This window comes from Echiichthys vipera (assembly GCF_963691815.1).
Source record: "Echiichthys vipera genome assembly, chromosome: 14".
Taxonomy (NCBI): Eukaryota; Metazoa; Chordata; class Actinopteri; order Perciformes; family Trachinidae; genus Echiichthys; species Echiichthys vipera.
In genome coordinates, this window is record NC_139839.1 from 15533666 (window position 1) to 15556520 (window position 22855).

Sequence of the window (22855 nt, forward strand, 5' to 3'; positions counted from 1 at the left end):
CACTACTTGTCCCATTCACCCATTCACACAGATGGCAATGGACATCTACATACCATCTAATCTAATCTAACCATTCACACCACATTTACACACACATGCGCAGCACCGGCAGCAATTCGGGGTTCAGTGTCTTGCCCAAGGACACTTCAACATGTGGGGATTGAACCACCAATCTCTCGAATGGAGGAAGACCCACTCTTCCAGTGAGCCACAGCCGCCCCAGAACAGTAGAAACTATTCACCTTGGTGCATACTGTTTCAACAAAAAAAGTGATGTAACATTTATCTCTAGTGAGGTAGAAAGTGCAATTTAGTCTAATAGAAACCCAGAGTGTAACACATAAAAGTGTGATAAGTAATGTGTTAAAGTTACGTGCGCTATTTTTCTGAATATTGTATTAACCCAGAAGAACACTAATATGGTGAACAAAAACATGATGACTTCCAACATTTCCAGCTGTACAGAAATCCATTCAGTCACAGTCTTCTGTTTGGATTCCCGCAGGGCTGTGATAGAGGAGAACATTGCTATCTAAACAAATGGCACTTGGGATAGAAGAGACTGCGATCAGACAGCGGTGCTCACCCTGAGAATGACTGTGTGCGTTCTATTAGTAATATTTTGTGGTGTGGAAGGCTCTAACTGCATCTCTGAGGTAGTTTCATGCAGGTTTTGAAAAAAGGCAAATCATACATTTCCTCTGTTCTGATTGTAACACTGTGTTATGCCGATGGAGCTAAAAGTCGAAACTGATAACAAATAAGAACAGAGAGAGAATGTTTGAAATGACACTGAATCAGCTGGTGGATACATCTGCATATTGTATATATATATATGTATATATATATATATATATATATATATATGTGTTAATTGCTGTTTGTCATTTCCTGTTAATTCCCAATCTGTGAAACTTTGAACGGCTGGTGATTGTTACCACATAATACCATTAATTAATTACCATCATATCAACATATCAGGAAATCACAAGGAGAAAGGGCATGATTAAGATGAGCAAAAAAAGATTAATAGCCATGGCCATTTTTTTCAGACAAACTTTCCTGGTTGCTGTATTGGAAATAAACGGGTGACATGTGACACCTGTTTCGTTGCATGATTTCGCTCGGTCGAAGGGTTACGCTTTGTATTTTATTTATTTTTTAGTCTTTTTTTCATTCAATTTAATGCCATCCTCTGACATTTGGAGCAGAGGTATACTCAGGTGGGTAAGATCTAATGTGGTGTCTCCCCTGCCCATTTTGTGTCTGAACAGTTAGCACATTTGCTATGTGTAATACCAACCGTAAATAGCAGTAAATGTGATGGTTTCAGTTTAATAAATTGGTGGAAGCAAGCTATTTCAGTAATCCCTCCTTCCCTCTATCTGTGTGCCCCACCATCAAAAATAATTGGGTCATATGAACTCATGTCTCTTATTTGGTGTTTACTGTATTATGTGCATAGTTGGTAGAGCAGCATCAGCATTTTCTGTGCACATGCAACAACATTCATTCATTAACAGCTTAATACAGCATGAGTCAGTGTGTCAGTGTCACTATGAGTGTATCAAACATTGCTGAATAGATTGAAAAAATCCTCATGGTCTCATTACTGTTGGGCTTTCTGTAAAAAACTGGTAACATCATGTTACCTCCTAGTGTTGTTGGTACCTCCATAGTCATTCCTATGACATAATACTGCCCTTTAGAGAAAGCCCTTAAAACAAACACATACGTAAGTGAAAAAAGACGTGTTTTAATGTGAGAAATTGAAAGGAGGGAGAAGCCAAAATAAGACAAAGGAGGAAAAATTCCCTTAGGTGCTCTACTTCTTTTCACATCTATGTAAATGTCAGAATTTTTCCACTCATGCCTAAAAGAACAAAAAGCTTTTTTAAAGGCATCGAGTGGTCAGGCATTGACCTGTGGTGTATTCACACAACACGTCCTCATACCTAAATGACAGAATAGGGCGCTTAGCAATGATTCCACAAGCGACATACTGTAGAGCATATTAAACTTTGCACGGTGGTAGTTGGAAACATGTGACTGCGAAGATCCCGTGTATGATTTAACATTGAAAAGCTGAACTACTTAAGTAGGTTCGTAAACTACATGGTTAAGTTTAGGCAGCAAAAACATCTAGTTAGGGTTAGAAAAAGATAATGAATTGGCTTAAAATGAGTCACGGACACAACTACGTCACAGACAGAGGTCAGTTAACCCAAAAATGTGACATGCGACATGGACTCTGGTCTCCTGGGTGGAAGTCCTGTGTTTGTATGACCCACCCATCACCACAACCTTCCTCCTTACGCAGAGTTTTGGGCTCTTATACAGTATGTCACCTTACATGTTTGATCAACAAATGTAAATATGAGTTGTTAAAAAGCTGCTTACACAATCAAGTTTAATTTTGGAAAATAATTACAAAGATTAAAGCTTCCAGCAAATTACATGTTCACTTTTATTACTCTGTAAGCTCTACCAGTCAATTACACAGTGCGATGTAGCAGTGGGGAGCTGTTCCAGCAGGTTCTGCCTCAGAGTATTCATATAACTCACACAGAACAGATATTTGGCAGATATTATCATTTCTGGGATATACTGTCTCTCTGTTGAACAAAGCTGACAAAGCCAGGTGGCTGAGGTGATGGTGATGGCAACTAATGGAAATGAATACTTAATTAGGCATGATTAGGCATGTTCCATCCGTCCGCTCCGTCCTTCCATCCATCCATCCATCCATCCATCCATACATTCTTCCATCAACTCCTATATAACCAAGGCACTTGGGCTCAAAACAATTAAGATAATTATTTCTACAGACTGCCATCCAGGTTTTCAAAGGCTCATTTAATGTAACAACTTGTGCGAGCTGTACTGAATTTGGTATTTGAGTGAAATGAATAGCACTGTGGGAGGTACCTCCACTCGCTCATACATGCTCTTTCAAACACAGTATGGGCTCTATGATGGTGACAATTCCTAATCATAAATCCTTATATATCCTCACATCTGTTAATAGCAAGTCTGCAAAGTCTGTTGCATTAAAGGGCTTTAAGACTACGAAAGGAATGAAACATGCTGTGATTACAACGTCCATACACACAACTAACATGTAGATGAGATCATAGTCCAATCTGTTGTATAAAAATGAATATGCTTCTCACAGAACGGACACAAAGGCAAAGAGGACCTGCCTTTTTTTATCATTTACGTTGCCATACTGTACATCATGCAAGTTCCCTAGAGACACATCTGCTTGATCCAGGCCCTTGACCTGATATGGCCCAGACACAGAAGTGTCTCACAAGTCTATTCTGGGTAGGCCACCATGCTATGAACATCAATATGTTTTTTTGAGCCCTGGTCCCCGGGCGTGAGATTAAGTCTGAACTTCTATCCTGGATTATCCTTGTGGCCTTTGGGATACACTCATAATTTTGAATGACTCCACCTGAAATGAAGGTCAAAGGGAAAATGGGATTTGATTGAGCTCTTACACTTCCAGTTTCTATAAACTTCATAGAACATCAAAGCAGAGTGCCCTGTCATTTTTCGGCATCCACACACAGAACCTTTAATATTTCAAAAAACAATCATCTTTAAAAAGGTTTCTTATTTTTACTGAGAGGAAAAAACTTTCAATTTGCTTTGTCGTACAATTGTACATACAGTCTGCATACAGGTTTATATAAAGCCTCTGGATATGTTTAGTGTAGCATCCTTTGATAATACAAACTTCAACCAGCTCCTTTGAGGAAATGAAAAACCATTGTAGTTCTGGCACAAATAAAATGAAAGCTAAGTACAATGCTTGCTAACTGCCAAACGAAACAAGAAAGGAAGACAGCTGCCGTCTATTGCCATATTACTGTACCTTGCCTGGAGGCTACAGGCTCAATTTACAGTCTGCATTAGTTGCGTGGGTATAAAACAATTCAAAGGAAATGTTGACTTACAAATTGATGGCGGCAGTGGATTCCAATCTGCAGATAGGGTGATAGCTGATACGTGCTATCACTGTAGTTACGTAAAGCCATGTCAGGTGGAATTTTCATACGTTTGTCTAATGTGTGAGGTGCATTTGTGGACTCACATGGTTGGGATGGGGTAGGAGGACATAGACGATGAGCAGAGAAAAATATGCAGGAACAGTTAAGTGACATTACGTCAAAATCATTGGTTGCTCATTGTGCCACACTGAATTGTAATACATTTGTCACAGTTCTTTTAAGAGCTGAATAGAAGTTAAGTGACATAATTGTTGTGTTGAAAATTCTGCTTATGACAAGAATAGTAATTGTTTGTTTGAAGATATGTACATAATAACACAATCATATACTACCACGCACGAGCAGGTAATGAAAATGCCAAAATAACTGCAGAGGTTAACCAATAATTACACCCTCCATATATTTTCAGAGAGAGGCGCTAAAACTTGAGCACAGCACATCATTATATATCTGGGTGACTTTGGTGATGAAACGATGACCTGGAGGTAATTAGCACAGATGTTTGTGGCATACTTGATAAATTGCTTTCTGTATATGAATATAAATGTACTGACGCACAAACCCACTCAAGAATCAGGGTTGCTTGATGAGCTTATACACTTCTGCTTTGTTCCTTAAAAGGTTATAGTTTTGAATGATAGCCAGATAATCACAAATCAGTACCACCCTTCTTTCTTTTTAATGCTCTAAGTATTTGGCTGACCTTCTGGACTGGTGCACAGACATAGAAGAAGACATAGGTGGGAGGAGAAGATTTGTAAGGCTTTGTGTTGGCCAGAATAACAGAGCAGCAGATTGTGGCATGGATGAGACGGACTGACTCATTGATGGCTACAAAACCATTTTTCTGCCTAAGTATTTGTTTGTGTTTTCACATTATTGTCACATTTTCATTTGTTTTTTTGTCTTTAATGATGGCTCAATGTAAAGTGGGAGGCTTGTTATTTTCTCTGTGTTGGACTGATGTATTGGTTTGACCTTTGATATTGTCCAGAAATGCCATTTACCACCCGCATGATTGAGTGTTCTCTCTGAGCGCTGCTGGATGAAAAACAAATATGTTGCAGTGAAAATGATTTTTCTTGAAAATGCTGTTAATTGTCCTATAATTGTCTTGTAAATGCAGGAATAAATCCCACAGTTTCCCCAACAATTACTTCTCTTAAAGCACTGCTTTAGTAAAGCCCTTTTATCTTAAAGGGGAACACATGCTAAACTAAGAATTGCAATATGTTATTTCTACGGCCCAGAAAGGTTCAATCAATATTCACGAACATGAGCCTCTCTCTCCCAAAGCCAGAAATCAGAGAAGTAAGTAAGTATCTTTTCAGATGCACTGAGCTGTACCACGTCACTTCCTGAGAGCCTCCTTGCCGGTTAGAGACACATAACCATGGTAACCCACACCAGCCGCAGCTCTACCAGCATTGCCAGATGGTGCTTCAATTACTGGAAAAGTTAAGGGACAAATCCGAGGGTGTCAGGTGACAAAATTATTGATTTTGAATATATAGAAATGTAAATTGAAGCCTTATTGACATTAGAGAGCTTTTTTAAGCACTGTCCATTTGTGATGAACATTGTCCTTAATACTACTTTACACTGTGAGATATATGCCACCGTAGTATGGGGCTAAATCCGCTAGCTCCGATATTTTTTTTTGATCTTGAACTCTTGAAAAACCGACATTATCAAACTAAAAATAGGTGTAGAAAAAAACTAATTAAAGTGACAGGTCCAGTTTAGCAGGCTGTTATAGACTGTACTTGTTATAAATTGCAGTACAATAGCAATAGAATATCATCCTGGGATCTATAGCATCTTTCCCAGTTGATTTTCTATGTAGCAGCTCCACATTTAATACTTGATGACGTCATTATGTTTTGATTGGGGGGAACGTTGCTCATGATTACTAATATCTTCGGACTGTCTTACACCATAGCAAAAACATGTATGAATTTTGAAAATGGGTGAAGTTCCCCTTTGAGCGTGTCTCTCAGGGCATTTTGGTAAATTAACCCAGATCAACTGTGGGGCATACACATTGAAATATTTGTTGGCAGCTCCTGTCCAAAAATGCGGAATTGGTATCAACAAATATTGATGGAACCATACTGGGTAAGTAGTATGTAGTAAGAATCCATCAAACAGCCCGATCTTGCCTCTATATATTATATTATAAATAAAATGTCTGCAATTGTTGTGCGATGAAAGTTTAGCCTTGGGCGGCCATTTGAAATTCAGGCTGCGTAGATGATGATAAGATGTGGATCAAATGAGCAGCAATAACAGAAAATATAAAACCTCCTCACACACACAAACACAGATTATATTGTATTCTTACCTTATCGCCACGGTAAAATACATTTTATCCGGGTGCACAGTCTTGGGACAATAAGGCGTACAGTAATAGATAAAGACTACAGAGGACAAACTATTGATTTTCAGGTTGGATCAATACATTACAGCAGCAACTACATTTGACTGTGTGTTCACTTTTGTAACAATAGAAGCAGGCAGATTAATTGGACAATTTGTTGAGAAAAATAGGAGGAAAGCAGCTTCTTGTTATCAAGCTAAAGTACACAATTGTCAGTCGGTAACTAAAAAAGTACTGTACTGTCTTCTAGCGAAAGTATTTTATTTTGTTTCCTAACATCCTTAATTATCTAATTAGGCTGGAACAACTGAATCTGTTTTCTTGAAATATTTAGCTCATGAAATTACACACACTGTATAGTAAAGGCCAGATATCTTTTTCCTGCAAGTTATAACTTTCGCACACACAATGTTACCATCAAATTATCCTCAAATAGACCCCCTACAGAGTTTAATACCCTTTTCTCTCTTAAAACAAAACTGCAGAACAGCACATTTTCAATAATGATTACCACAAAGGCACAATTCTTGCAGTTATTGTAAACGACTCTGCAGCAAATGAAGCTTAACTTGCCGTGACCACTGGACCAATAAGCTTAATGTTAATCTCTTGCTATTGTAAGTATGAAAAGCTTCTGGTAAAAGTTGGCTCTATTATCTTGGACACAGAGGGGTCCTTACGGCGGAAGCAGTAACCAGACTGGAGGTTTTTTGATACGTGCTGCTATCACCGTGACATGTGCAATTAGCGTGCCATCGATTCCTCAAGCAAGAAATACAGTACATTGCCATGTATTCATGCACAGTATAAGTACATTTCCTTATTCGACAGTTTCTGCCAGTGTTTGGAAATATAAGACGAAGCTTAGACGGGCAGACCGTCATATTGTTTCTGAGTACAAGATAACAGTCAAACTACACGTTCTCAGTGCTGAGAATAAACAGTGAGTCAAGCACACTTTGCAAGTAATTGTTGTTAGAATAGAAAAACCATCATATTTACTACAAAGTGACCAATCACTAATGTTTTGCATTATCTTTATTTTGAAAGGACTACTTTAGAAGTGTTTTCTTAGAAGTGTTTTTTTTTAACCCATTGAATACAAATCACTTAGACATTGCACTACTTTTGATTATTTTTCCAAAGCATACCATGAGTCTCTAGATCGATTTCCTACGTATGAGGCAGCAATTGCTTTCATTTTAGTACATTTCAATTTACTTGCAGAACCTGGAAACGTGCTTAAAATCAGTAACAGAGAGCATCACGTGTGCTCATATTACTGAAAGTTATGTCAATGTACCGCCGTGTTTTTGTAGTTGAAAGGGCAGATTTATCCGGAAAGTATTCATATAAATGTGGGGCCACCAGATAATTAAAGCAATAAGAAAGACAGGCTCCCCCCCCCCCCCCCCCCCCCAGTTGTTGACCTTGTTTGTGAAACACCACATACTTTCCCCTGTTCGGGGCTCTGAAATCCTTCAGAGGAAATTACTGCTCAGTGGCCAGCAGATCAGACTGCGGTTGTACTGGACAGCTTTCAGGCGTGAATGTGTAACTGTGTAAATGAGATCAGGGTGTTCCTCTGAAGCTAAAACCAGGCTCTTTGTCTTATTTCTTGAACGGTTCAAATTTTGCAAAAAAGTGTTTTACCCATCACTCCATCTGCCCAGACACCCACTGAAAGTGGCACAATTTTGTGTAACCTACAATGGCAGTTGTCGCTTGTTGTTACAGACTTTATACCAACATGAGTCTGGCTGAATGTTCTTTATAAAGTCGCCACTACAAGACTTAAAGTAGTCAGGTCGCTGTATTATTCACACAACACAACTTGTTGTCTTGTTTTCCACACCACCTGTCTGACCGGCGACAGGGGGACATACACTACTAGATAAGAGCCTGCTGTCCTCGCATTGCTACCTCAGATGACTTTGCTGCCACCTTTGACCTGCAGTCGGAGCTCTAGCAGGAGGCGGACAGCTCCACGCCCCGGATTTACTGCCTCCTCCTCCAGCCAGGAGAAGAGCATGGCTTTGTTACTCCGCCGATTCCCAGCGCAACAGAGTCTTTAGTAGTTGCAGATACTTCCAATTGTTACAGGAGACCCCTCACCCTAGTTTCCGCCCAGCCCTTGTCTTGCACTCGCATTGGTTTTGGACTCCCTGACAGCTCCAGATATTTAGCCCACGTTTTTAAAGAGTTCACACTGGCCATTTCTGTATGTCTGATCTGGGGCTTTTGTCTGGGAGCTCCACTGCAAGTGGAAAATCAGGGCTTAAGTCCTGTAGTGGGAACTAATAAGAGAATCTTAATAAGATAATTTTATATTTCCAATTGCTGCTCCCTTCACTAAATTGTGTTAACTGATCATTATCATATTCTCCCCCATAGAGACCAGTGAAAGACTCAAACTAAAGTAGCCTTTCCCCAACATTCTGCCCCTTTAAGCATAGTACACCAGCACTTACGGTCACTACAGAACGGCCCCCCATAGGTGGTCATGGTGCAGTCACAGGAGAAGCCCTCCCACAGTTGCAGACACACTCCCTGGTGGTGGCAGGAGTCCTCTGTGCAGGTGGTGCTGGGACCTACAGGGTGTTGACAACAGATTTACCAGGGGCCTCCTCTCCATTTTATTTAGGCATCTTCACTACTAGTCAGAGGCAAATAATACGTTATGTTGGACCGGTCATTACTGAACAAATATCCATCTTTTGACAGAAAATATTAATGTGAAGTGATTTTATTTCTTATACATGTAGTATACAAGCTTCCAAGGAAGGGAGGTTAAGCAAGATGGCATTTAAATCAAGGCCATTAAGACAGCTGTTTAATCAGCTATTGTACCATGCACTTTTTTAATAAACTCCACCAAAAGTCACCGTCACTGTGACCAACACATCTCAAAATCTAAACAATAAGAAAATGCTGTGCACAATCACACTCTCAAGGATGACCAATCATTTATTTCATTCATTTTGGAAACGGTGAAACGGCGTGTTCATACGAAACGTGAAGCGAGCGTTTTGCGCGAATAATTACATTACAAATCAATGCAATACAGGCGACGCAAACAGGTGAAATTGACTTATCGTTGTGTCATGATTCTCCCACAGAGCATTGCCCTGATCGATCCGAACTCAGAAAACTGAAAAACTTCAAGCATTTTGAGAGCTGTTTGCTTATCGTCTTGCAGAAATATCTGACAAAGAATCAATTCAGACTTTTTACAAATCAGCATCTTGATGTAGTTATTTTGGCCTACCTTAACCTGTTTATTGCAATCATGTCACAGCAAAATATGTACCTCAAGTATTGCTTTAGGCAACATGCGGTAGCAGTATAAAGCAGCAATAGTGGTTATTTTAGCCATAGCTGATGACGGAAAAAAATGTTGTTGGAGTCTACGTCAGCACGTCTCACGCGAGTAATGCAAATAAACACAAATGATCTTGACATAGGATCCCATCAAACTTGCACAAGTTACTGTAAACAACCCACTGTAAGGCAACAATTGTCTACTAAACATCAAATTTCCTCACGGATAACTCATGCTGGTGTCAAGTCACGGTCCAAAGAGGAATACATTGATTTTGGAGACTCTATGACCTCTACCCGAATGTCCTTTGGGTACCTTTGGGTTACCTTATAGAACTAGTCTGTCATAAATTGGCTACCATGGGGAGATGATTTTCACATCATCATGGTTGAACTTGGTTGTTCTTGGTTAAACTCTGGACTTTACCGAGTGCTTTCTTTCTTTTTTTTTAATCAGAACTCAACAAAAGCCACTGAACTTCTTGATTGCAGAGTGATATTATTACATGTTAGCGTGTATAATCAGAAATAATAAAGCCACAGAATGTGTTCAATGTCCAATCATAATGGGGCCTCCAACAAAGCTGTTTAATACCATAACAAATGTGGCGTGATTAGTTTTCAGTGAGCAGTCACTCTGAGTTCCTCTGGCTTCATCTCTGCTCTGATACTAGGAAATCAGTTTAAAGGAATGATTTAGATATTTCATAATTTATACCCAGTGTGTTCCCGACCTCACCTCCACAGCCGTGCTGAACCTCTCCCACCTTGTGAAGGGCATCGGCCAGCAGGTCAGGCAGTCTTCCATTCAAGTCCATGGATGCCAGGCAGCCCTGGTATCCTTCCCGGGATGCTATTAACCTGGGCAGGCTGCTGTACATGCTCTTCCCAACACCGCCAATGTAAAGCTCTCCTGTGGGATACAGGAGTCGGTCAAGAGAAAATCCCTTAATTTGCCACAACCAATTACATGTTAGTGTACTGTATGTTCCAAAACATATTTGTTGCAATGTTAACAGTAAAGGATAAATAATCCTTATTGCAATAATCAGTAAATGAATAAATACTGTAAAAGTGCTGAAAATGTATGAGGGTATAGACACTTTTGGAGTTGTGGTGGGGAGGAGAACACTGAACAAACTGTTATCTATTATGCATAGCCCTGACCACACTCTCCACCACCACAGGCAGCAGAGCTCTTTCTCTAACAGACTGTCTAAATCTAATGCAATTCAATACAACCTTTGTGCCACAAAGCCCACTTTTATGATGCCTGTAATTTTCATGTTGTGTTGACACCGTCATAGAGGTGTTGATTGCCTCCACCAAGGATGTTATGTTTTTGGCTAAGTTTGTCTGTTTGTTGTTTGTTTGTCAGGAAAAAACTACTGGCCCAATTTTCGCGAAAATGTTGATGGAAATATGCAGCATAGGCCAATGGAAAGGATGCATCCAATTTTGGAACAGATCGGTATAACAGGGCCAATGCACATTTTTTTTTCACTTTCATTAACATGTGAAATAGGGCATTTGTGCTGCATTCATGTGGTGTCCTAATAATCAGAATTAGGTCCTGAAAAATTCACACTTTATCAACACTGCGAGATAGGGCATGCCTTGGCTGAGATCTGTGCTCTACGAGTGCCCTTCTAGGTCAATTATGTGTTTTAGCATTGAGGTCATTGTTAGTGGAAGACAGGACTGCATTATATTCAAAGGGCTTACCCCCCACCCATGTGTGGGAAGGACACAAATTTTAGAAACAAATCTCAATATAATGTAGCCCAGTGACCCCAATAAGGAAGATATTATAAAATTGACTGTCAACACAAACTTAAAGGCGGAATTCAGAAAACAGACATCAGAGTTGTTGGTGCATGTTAAACATGTGAAATCTAAAGACAGTCACTTGAAGCTTAGAGAGTTACATGACATACTGTATTCTTGCTAGTGTAATAGTAGAAAAACAACAAAAAATAATATTTAATCCCCAAATATCTGAATATTCACTGTGTCCTCCAATACAATACCTTCCATTGTTATCACAAGTTACCTTTTAAATCCAGGTTTCGGGCTCCGTTGGCGTGTTGGGTGACAGTGCGGGAATCTATTTTCAGGATGTGCACATTGCTGTTGTCACGGGAAATCACCACATTGTGCCACTGGTTGTCATTAAGTGGCTTGTCAGAGTTCCCCTTCATTAGCGACGGCCCGTTTCCCAAGTCAAAAACATAATGAATGTACCTACAAGACAACACAGATGTTTCCAGTCTGAATTTCTCATGTACTATCATTTCTCCACATGCCATATGCTGTTCAGTGACTAAACTGTAGCATATTCCACATTATTCTAGCCACCCAGCTGCATGCACTGCTGTCATCATGTTGATATTAATTTTGATCTGCAGACAGTGTATAGTCAAAAAAATTACATTTGTTTGACTTAAAATTAAGCAACATCCATGACAAAGCTGCTACATTTCACACTAAACATTGAGCAGCCTGAAAACTATGACAGAAGTATTCAAAGCCATTTTTCGTCTGCGCTGTCTGCACAATCTTCTGCTGCAGGCTCCAGAGCTGAACAAGGCCTCCTGCTGACTAATTGCTTACTGGGAGAGAGTCTGTGCAAGGTTTGACAGTGGGACACAACAATTGTTGCTTTGCTTGCTCTGTTTCCACAGCCTTCCTCTGCTATTATCCCTGTTACAGAAAAAATATCTACAATGAATAAAACACTCTAAAAATATGTGTTGCCAAATCTGCATGAGTAGGTCTGAGTGTGAGAATGGACAACGGTGTTGTGGCAGCTTATGTTATGTGCTCATGCTTCCTCTATCTGCTTCTCGCCCTTTAATCAAATTATTTAGAATGAACAAAGCTATTTTGTGTCACTTTGCATTGATTGGATTGAAGATATGAATCATGATAAAGTACTGTTCATATCTTTCCAGCTTTACAGGACAAATACTGCTGCACTGAAAAAATCGATTAGTACAAAATTAGGTAGATATGAATAGTTTGATCCTGTCCCAAATAGCCCCTTCTCTGTTTCCTCAGCCCAGACTCATATGTAGATTATAGGTCAGTCCAAACATCACAGCACTTACCCTTTGACCAGCTCCACCACAATGAAGTCACTGCCATCTCCGGAGTTGTAAAGAATCAGGCCATCCGGACTGGTGGTCTTGAATTGGAAGAAAAGGTGCATGGAGGCGTAGGCCTGCAATGTGGAGAAGGCCAAGTAGCTAGCTTGTGCTAGAAAAGTTACAGGATTGGCCACAATGTGCCTCATGCCAAATCGAGCATTCAGCTCGCAGTAGGAGATATCTCCGTTCTTGCACTGGTCCAGATAGAGCATCCCGTTGAAGGAGAGAGCTTGCAGATGGCCGATGAAGTTGGAAGGCATCACAGAGATGAAACGGCGCTCTGTCATTATCCCTGTTTCAATGTTATTGAACTCCAGGCGGGTGTGGGCGCCCGTCATGTGGCCTAAGGAACAGAACATGCAGCTTAGATTGCAAATATCTGTCAATATCACATTTGTAAGCACAACCCCTTTATTCCCACTATATACCTTCCACTGTCACATTGTCCACAGAGAGCTGCAAATTCTTCCCACGCCTCACCACCTTCACTGTGTGCCACTCATTGTCATTCAGCTTCTCGCCTACCAGGAGTACCTCTGGTCCCTTGCCTGAGAGGAGGAAAGCATCAAGTGACAATCATATACACCCTTTCCACCAGAAGCTCTCTGTACTCAGGGTGCATACATCCATTCATTTCCGGAAGCATTTAAACATACAGCCATCAGCATTCACCAGCAACCAATGATTAGCAGTCAGTCAGTTCACAGTTAAAGGAGGAATGGAACAAAGAAACTGCACTAGTAGCTACTATTCTGAAGGTTGAATGGCTGACGTGTAAAATTATTTCTATTTCTTTTTCTTTACTGAGACAGCATGACACACGCTTTCTCTTTATGTCTACGCGGGAAACATGTTAGATATTATTGGGAGGCTCGGCTCAAGCATACAGCTTTAACTTTCTAGATTTCTGCACTATCCTCTGCCATTTTCACTGGTTTCAAAATAGGTCACAGTGCAGAAGCTTGCCACTGCGGCACCGTCATCCCGAATCAGTGCCTATGCAACAGGCCGACACGGCAGTTCAAAGGAGTTCTGACATCGCTTGGGAAACTAATTGGCCATGCCTAAGCTGACTGCGCCTTTAGGGGTTTGTCTGTCTAATTGAGCTCAGGGTGTAGGAGAATTACAGGGGACATACAGAGGGCAATAAATGGAAAACATCAACTGGTTTCCGAACACTGCATTGTTACATCCTTGGGGAAATAAAATTGTGAATTGAGACTCTGTCCAGGGCTGAATATCAAGTGTCTTTATAGCACACCGCATGATAGCACCATCCACCTGCTGAATATTGACTACACAAATCAGAAAGATCAATCGCGTCAAATCCTGCTCCCTCTATATTTGAGGGATTTACTTCAATCAAAAAAAACAAACAACTAACCCTTCGCTTGAGTCATGTCCAACACAAGATCAGAAATGTTTATCTTGAATTTCTTTATCATGAAAATAGAGTTGCAGACGAGATCTGCTGTAATGAAAAGGACTATTCGTCTAATCTGTGCTATGTGCATTGTGTATTTTTTGCCGAAACATGGATGCTTCATACACATCTTTAACCTGGCATCAAAGAAGATCTGTACAATAACCACAGTTGCAAGATTAGTGTCACCAATTCAGTATCCGACCAAGTCTCTCCCCTTCTGTTCCTGAGTTATAGCGTTGAATAATCGACAGAAACATTGTGATGTTACAGTGAAGTTGACCTTTGATCTTTTGGACGTAAAATCAAAATCGTCACTTCATCATTTTTATCTTATTACACATTTGTGTGAAATGTTGTCATAATCAACAACTCAAATTCATCCTTGAGTCCAAGTGGACATTTATGTCAATTTTTGAGAAATACTTCCACGGGTTCCTGCGTTCACAAGAATGGGACAGATGGAGTGGAGGTTGGATTGGTTTGTTTCAGGCATAAGGGGGGAAAACTGGTCAGGGTTAGGAAAAGAATATAAGGGTAAGCCAATCAGAGGCAGAGTAGGACGGGTCATGCCTTCACCACCATATGAAACAAATAATCGTCTCATCGACTCTGCTTTGAGCTGGCAGGTCGAGGATACATTGGCAGCTACTAGCACCTTGTCGGTAATGTAGGTGCCAAAAGATGATATCTCTGGTTCTACTGCATTGATGCTAAATTGATATAGCACAAAACATTTACTATCATTTGTAGAACTAATCGTATTATTTGTGGAGTCATAAAGAATTTTCTCAGTAAATAAAAATGAAGCACACATAGTAAAACCGACTGTGCTGCCTGTGTTTCATATCAGTGATAGTGATCTATCCCTAACACTGCAGTGGGCAGTAAAATGGTGGAATATAATATGTATTCACACAGACATCTGACTGTAAACCCTTTGAAATGAGCACACATTTCAAAGTGTCTTCGCTTCACAAGCTCAGCTTCCAGAGACTTGAGAGCAAGCAACACATGTAAGGGTCTATTTTGTCCAGTTTGATCCTGAGTTAAAATTGAATTTGATTGATATTCTCAAACAAGTATAACTTCAAAGGCATGGTGCGGTTATACAGGTCAGCAATATGAGTGAGCCGAGACTTTGAACGCAGGATGTGCATGTTAATCAAAGCATGTTATGGTAATTCTGTAATATTGTAGGACAAATGCCTCATTTCAAAAGTGCGTTGTTTACCATTATTCCACATATTCCGGATAATTAATCAAACGCATTGCAGCAACATTTGTTCTTACAACTATTACCCTCCTACTGACTGCTTCCAAGCAGCTGCTGCAGATGGGCTGTCTCTTTGATTCCTTCAGAAATAAGAAGCACTCGCAAGATCCCTCACCTGAGTAATCTGAATCTAGCTGTGAGATAATCCGTAAAGGTAGTTAAAACGAGGACATTTAAAATTCACTATTCACTATGAGTCTATGGTGTAATTCTCCCCAGTGATAGCGCTCACTAAATGATGATAGTTTTAATAATCTAGGCAGATAATGCTGTTATAAAGCCTTGAATCCATTAACAAGCCATCCATGATCACATCTGTAGTATTAAGATCGTCAGAGGTCACTGGTATAGCATACTATATACAGCATAGACACATAGAGATATGCACATACAGTACAAATTTTATGCGGACAGTGCATGATGGTATAATGCCATCTGCTGGTAGAGAGGACAATTTCCTGGGCAGATATGTAAAGCAATAAAGGATAATGTTAGGACCCCTCCTTTTCTGTCTGCACTGACTGGACTACGCTGTCTCCTCCTGCTAGGATCCACATTCCAGATTTTGGTTTGTTTGAACATTTTGTGTTCTACATAACTTGCACAGACATGTGCCGCACTCATCAATACATGCTACTTAATATTGATATATTTATGCTCCATTGACTTGTTTCCCTTCCTTGTCACATGCATTGAGCTGGCTTGTGACAATACCCCGCCCCCCCCCCCCTTTTTTTTTAAAAATAAGCCATGTTCACCATATTCTCTTTTCAATTTACATAACTGTTTATCTGCTTGTTGTATATTCTATTAAGTGCTATGAAGCATTTAAAATGGCGATAATTTGGTCTCCTGTAGGTGGGTCATTGGATTGGTTTACAGGGACAGGACATGCACACCTCACCTCTCCAATCACCCACACATCCATGAATGCATGCGCGGACACACACACACACACACACACACACACACACACACACACACACACACACACACACACACACACACACACACACACACACACACACACACACACACACACACACACACACACACACACACACATACACATACACATACACACACACACCTAGATCAGAGAAAGACACTGTAATCCATTACATATAAGGGACTGTTGCTTAGGCTCACTATGTCCTAAATCTGTTGTAATAGTAAAAGTGTCTTCTTTTGCTGTATAGTCATTGAATCAGCATCTCAGATCAATAGATGTACATGAGACATGAGCATAGACTGCAGGTTATTGATTTTTCTATTGCTTTAAATGTTAAAATATGTTTGAGAGTATATAAACAGTTGTTGCAATGGGTTTCTTTCGGCTGAGGAGATTTAAATCGTTGAACATTAACGGTTAAACGTTTTATTTCAGAGAATCCAAGAATTATTCATACACGAGGAGAGGAAAGAACCTTTCAGCCGGCACTCGATTACAGTGATAACTTTTATAAGCATTCATAAGCCTCCTCTGTATTGGATGATCTTTATCAGAGAGGCGTTCACCTCTCCACTGCCAATAGCTTTTATCTCTTTTTCCCACCGCTGTAGTCTGAACAAAACCTTAAATTGCCTCTCTCACTATCAGGTGAGAGCAACAATCTATCTATCTAACAATCTATAAATTCAAACATCACCGCGGCGCAACCCTAAAGTACCACTCCATTTCACAAGAGGAACATCTGCCTTTTTAATCAATGGAATTATGTTTACTCATCGAAATGGCTCATGACAATGCATTCTATGATTTGCTGCCATAACAGTTTTTTATATTAAGTAACTTCTCATGTTGAACGATTTTAAACATTTTATACAGCACATATATCCAGCGTGTCCATCCTGCAATTTATGGCACACTTGGTCCAGGATGTCTCTTACAATTCAAATCTTTTGGGGTATCACAAAGAAAGATAACAATTGTCTGTTGATGTATGAGTAGTTAAACTCAGACACTGGAAATGTAAAGGTCTGAATACGGGGTGTGTGCATTGATAGATATTTATATAGGACCTCAACCTACTTTACAATCAAACACAGATGTGGAAATCTCACTTTTTACAATACTAGTGTAGTGCATGTTTCGTGTGTGCCTGTTAAGAAGTGCAGCTTGTAGCGTTCTCGAGGTCAGAGGATGCTGCTACAGCACCACCTATGGGCCAAATGGCTGCTCAGACATCATATCTTCATGTCCACCAAAATGTGGTTGACATTGTGCAAAGTGTTCAGGAGATATGGCAAGTGTTGTAATACAGTATAAGCCCTGCCCATAGTATTTTAGCAAACTTTAAGGGCCAGCTTTAGCAAAACTGTATGGAACATCAAAAATATAAAAAAGTCACCTTCTCTGGCTTACAGAGCAGATATGATCTGTACTAAATGTGGTGATGACTGCATGAAAATTTGTGTTGTGAAAAAAACAACACAAATTTGTACACAATTCAACATGACGGAAAATCTACGCAATTGGGTGTGGCTTATGTGGTTAGATTAGTCTGGACCCACAGAATCCAGAAAAGTCTTAAAGATCAAAGGTTACAGGCCATAATATAACGTTTGCACCGAACTGAACGACACAAAGCACGTCACTGGGTTCCCCAAAAAAACGCCCGCCAAGTGTGATGTACGATTCTCGAGATAAGCAAATTACAGACAGTCACACAGAGATATTGCTTTCTTTATAGTTAGATGGGACCTTTAAAATCTTTGGGGTATCAAAAAGCAAGATAACGAGTGTCTGAAGATGACGTATGATGTGTAGGCAAACTCAAGACACTTGCTGTATTACAATTTTGCTATGCATAACATACATTTGGAAACTTAATTCATAAAAAACGACATGTTCTAAACATGTACTCTCTAATATTGGATGGCTGCAATAAACTGTACTCTCTCTTGCATGTTTCAACATTTAAGCAAAAGCATTTTTTTCCTGACGGATGACAGTCTTGTTTCATACTCATCTATATATCAGATCTCAGGCTAACCTTTAAATGAATCTCAGCTCTGCCACTGCAGTGTGATAACCCAGTAATAAAATTGATTTTCCTTCTAAACTGTGTCTGAGCGGTGCTTTTCTCACTGCAGTTAAGTGCTAATTGTTCTCGAACTGTGCCCAATTATCAGCCATGTGAGGGAATTAGTCACAAACAAATGAATGACAGACTCACTGGAGGCACAAAAGCAGACTAAATGTCAATTCTAGCTATATTTGATTACAAGATTATTACATTGTAATAATGAGAAAAGGTGTAATTTGTGTAGAGCAAAAGGATCCAATTATATTCTGTCTCATTTAGACTCATTCTTGTTCTTATCTTTGTAATGATAATTGTGAGTATCGTAACAGCAATAGTAAACAAGGAGGATTGTGGTGCATTAGAATGAAATATGTTGTGTTTAATAAGGGAATAGAGCAAGAGGCACATGATTATACCACAGTGCATGTTCTCTAAATCATGGAACAGTAAATAATCATAGGAGACACTTACTGAGATTACAGTCTATCCTGATACAATCTGGTGAGAGAGAGAGTGAGATGGTGAGATTAAAAGAAAAAAAAGAACAGCACAAAAGAGGAGAATATTTCACATCCTTCAAGGTACATTCTGCAGACAGTTCATTGCTTTTCAGAGCCCACCATCCGGGGACAGCCTCGAGAGTCTAAACCGCCACTTTCCTCCCTGTAGTGTACATAACATTAGAGAAAGAAACAGTGAGTGAAAGGAAAACCTCAGCATGTGTCTGGCACTGCTTGAAGTACAATAGGCCAGAACAAAGTTGGGATCAATATGAGTTTTATTGACCGTAAAAGTGGAGGTGCACCGGTATTATTTTAAGTGTCGGTATACGGTCGCTTACATTCGTGCGTCAAATTTATTTGACTTTTAACTGGCGCATGCTTTGTGGTAATACACTATATCATGCCTAGCTGTGACCAAAATTGTCTGAAGCAGATATCAAAAATGGAACCTGTGCTAGATTTTATTTGAAGGTTTTAGCAAATTATTATAAACTGTCAACCTAAGGAGCAAAATGAATGTACTTTATGATACTTTATTTACTACTAAGACAATTCCTTTTTGTGTATTATAAGATATCTGAAACCCTATGTTTAAATATGTAAAAGAGGCATTATCTTTTGATGAAGCTGGGTTATAAATTAAACAATAACGTTGACATATTAGACTCAAAGATTTAGGATTGTGTGTTTTTGGAGAATATATACATTGGAATGAAACTGGAAAGTATGAGATCGAGCTGTGAGAGTATGAGATTTGTTTAAAAACGCCATACATTTTGCTAAACACTACAGGTAAATAGGGTTAAGGAATAACAATAACCACGGGATAGTAAATTAATTATAGTAGTAGTACAGTATTCTATGTTTTCTGAAATGCTATGTTTAAATACAAATTTTTTTTTTTCCTTTACTTTTGCTGAATTTAGGAGAAATCTACTGACACAAATAGACTAAGTGTAGTAAAATAAACACCTAAATGTTTATTTTGGATGTTTTCTTTTCCCTAGTCTGAAATAAGACATGCTTTGGAAGAAAAATTGCTTAAAATCTCAACTTTATAAATATCTTTGCCTGTAGAGTCTTGTTTTAAATTAGTGCAATTACTGGGGTTATGCAGAAATTGTAATACATGTAGTATGTGTGTATTTTGTAAGTATGTATCTTGTATTATTTTTGTTGACAACTTTCATGCATTTATAAATGAGCCAGACATTAATGTTAATGACTCATTTCACTGTTTACTACTGAAAAGGTCATGAATGTGCCATTTAATGTGTTTTAAGGGCATAATATTTGGTACATACCTGTTTTGGAATATTTGACCTATTGTACAAATGCACCTCCACTTAAAAGCCCAAACCTTGATCTGTCTTTACTCTTAAGCTTAAAGTGCTGTTAACTGAAAGGATCTAGACTCCTACTTGTCCTGCAGGCTGATGGTAATATATATTTTTTTAGGTTAAATGCAGAGGAAAAGGGCAGTTTGCACAACCTGCAGCCACAATGAACCTTACACCATGAAAATAATGACATCAGCGCAAATGCGATGCTTTAATAACATTTTATCATGTGTACAACAGCTAATAGCTTCAAAATCCATCTGAAATATTCAATTTTTTGGCCTCAAAATAGATTCACCCATTCATCATTTGCACGTCCTGAATAATGAAACCAATTCATCCAAGTGTATATGAATATATTTTGGTGCAAGTCAGTCAAGTGGCTGAGGAGTGCTCTCAAGCTGTCAACCATCACAGAGCAGTGGATACAGACAACCAGAGACCAGGGTGACTTTCTGCTGGAGGTGTGTGCCTTTGTGTGAGCGTGTGTCCATCACTGGCATCCTCTGTTCAGTGAAGCGACTCTAAACTGGACAGGCCAGTAAATGTAAGGGGAGGGAGCTAAAATGGTCACATCTACGGTGTGAGTGGTCTAAGTGGTAATATCTATGCCTAATGATGGATCTGGTCTCTGACTGCCTTCTCCTTGAACTGCAGACAAGCCATTGAAGGGCTGAAAGAGCCGAGACATGGTCAGATGGGACCTGACCACTGGATGAACCGAGAGAGCGAGAGAGAGAGAGAAAGAAAGAGAGAGAGAGAGAGAGAGAGAGAGAGAGAGAGAATATACATACACATCTACAGTTGCTTAAAAAGGCATCCCTTGAGCTTTTTGTATGCAATGTATTCACTTTTTTTAAAGATTTATTTTAGAATTTAGATAATTTCCATGTTTAACATCAGTTATTCATTGTTCTACTGTATCTTTTGTTGATAAAATATGATGATAATTCTCTTACTCTATAAGAATATATATTTTAACACACTGTCTATTGAATATAAAGCTACAGCCAGCAGCCAGCTAACAAGAGAATAAGACAATTTGACACTTTACAGGGGGTAATGTATTGGACTAGTTCTTGGCTCTGAGTGGTTGCCAGGCAACTAGTCTGATTTACCTGATGTACAGTGCTGGTATAAAGCATGACATCTAGATCTTGGATTACATTAAAGCACATCTTGGACTATTTTCCCTGTAGACTGTGCACATTATATAATGTATAGTGTGCACTTTTGCATGTCCCCATATCAGTATTTTTGCACATCCAGCACAAAATATAACCTTTTTCATATTTTTATTGTATTTTTTAAAAATATATTTCTATTCTTGACTTTTGCAGTATTTTGCCTTTTATCTCTTCTTAATATGTTTACTATACAGTATGCACCAAAGACGTGTCAAAAGTGTAAAGTGTTAAAATAAACCTTGACACTTTTTTTTTCAATAACGATTCTTATTTTGACCTTTTCATCTAACTCTCTGCCAGAAGTGAAGAAAGTACATTTTCTAAAGGGTTGAACTAATCCATAGATTGACCACTGTTAAAGTTCAAATAATCTCTTTCTCATATCCAGCTGATATGATGAATGAAACCATAAATTAATTTATATGTTTTGTTTTTTCCTTTCCTGGTATAAGCAAACCAAAGTATATGGCAAAGAGATAAAGAAAAATATATTATTTATAATTTCCACTTAAATATAACTAGACTGAATAAATCTGACACAGCCACTACGGGTCGCTGGAAAAATTGCAAAAACATTCTAGCAACATGCAAAAAGATCAAGGACTGTGCTTATTTTAAGCCACCGTAGTTATTGTGTATGAAATATGGATATGGGAGAGTCTGAGACAAAACTAATATGAGAACTCCAGCATGGTGACACGCCCTAAAAGGTCAACCGGTATTATCTGCTCGTATTTGCCACAGCAGCAGCAGCAGCTGCATCAGCAGCAGCATTACCCAAATTCACAGTGAGCTTCACTCTGCCTCCATCCAGCTCCAGACGCAGGGTGTCCGCTGACTGCTGGGAGGTAGTGGCCATCAGCAGGCCGAAGGCCCTCTGGGACATGAAGCGGAGGGACACATCCTCGGCCTCTGTGTGTAGCGTCCTTGGCAGCACCACCTTCAGATACATGCTGCCGTCATAGCTCACAATGGTGGCCTCTATGGATTTCACGGGAAAGAAAACATTAGCAGACATGAAACCCAAGAGGTAATCATGTCATTGAATCAAAAACACAAAGTGGCATTTCTGGAATGAAACCTGAATTGGAGCTTATCCGAGGTACAGCATGATATAATTTTAGATTGCAGTTTTCAGCAGTCGCACCAGATGGCAGAAAAAGCCTGGAGCATGCGACGGCAACACTGAGATTACAGCAACAATCAAATTTCTGAAGGATTTATACCC

At 39.4% G+C, this 22855-nt stretch overlaps 1 protein-coding gene across 1 annotated transcript in view; it reads right to left on the reverse strand.

The window, feature by feature from the left end:
- LOC310956251 (neurexin-2-like) overlaps positions 1–22855 on the reverse strand; it is a gene marked incomplete at both ends in the record, with an annotated part of 97466 nt that overhangs the window by 46172 nt on the left and 28439 nt on the right. Inside the window, 7 exons of the mRNA XM_083926427.1 lie at positions 8871–8990; positions 10460–10633; positions 11774–11964; positions 12831–13212; positions 13298–13417; positions 19069–19095; positions 22405–22608. Of these exons, the coding sequence (XP_083782553.1) occupies positions 8871–8990; positions 10460–10633; positions 11774–11964; positions 12831–13212; positions 13298–13417; positions 19069–19095; positions 22405–22608 (1218 nt within the window). The remainder of the gene's footprint in view (positions 1–8870; positions 8991–10459; positions 10634–11773; positions 11965–12830; positions 13213–13297; positions 13418–19068; positions 19096–22404; positions 22609–22855) is intronic.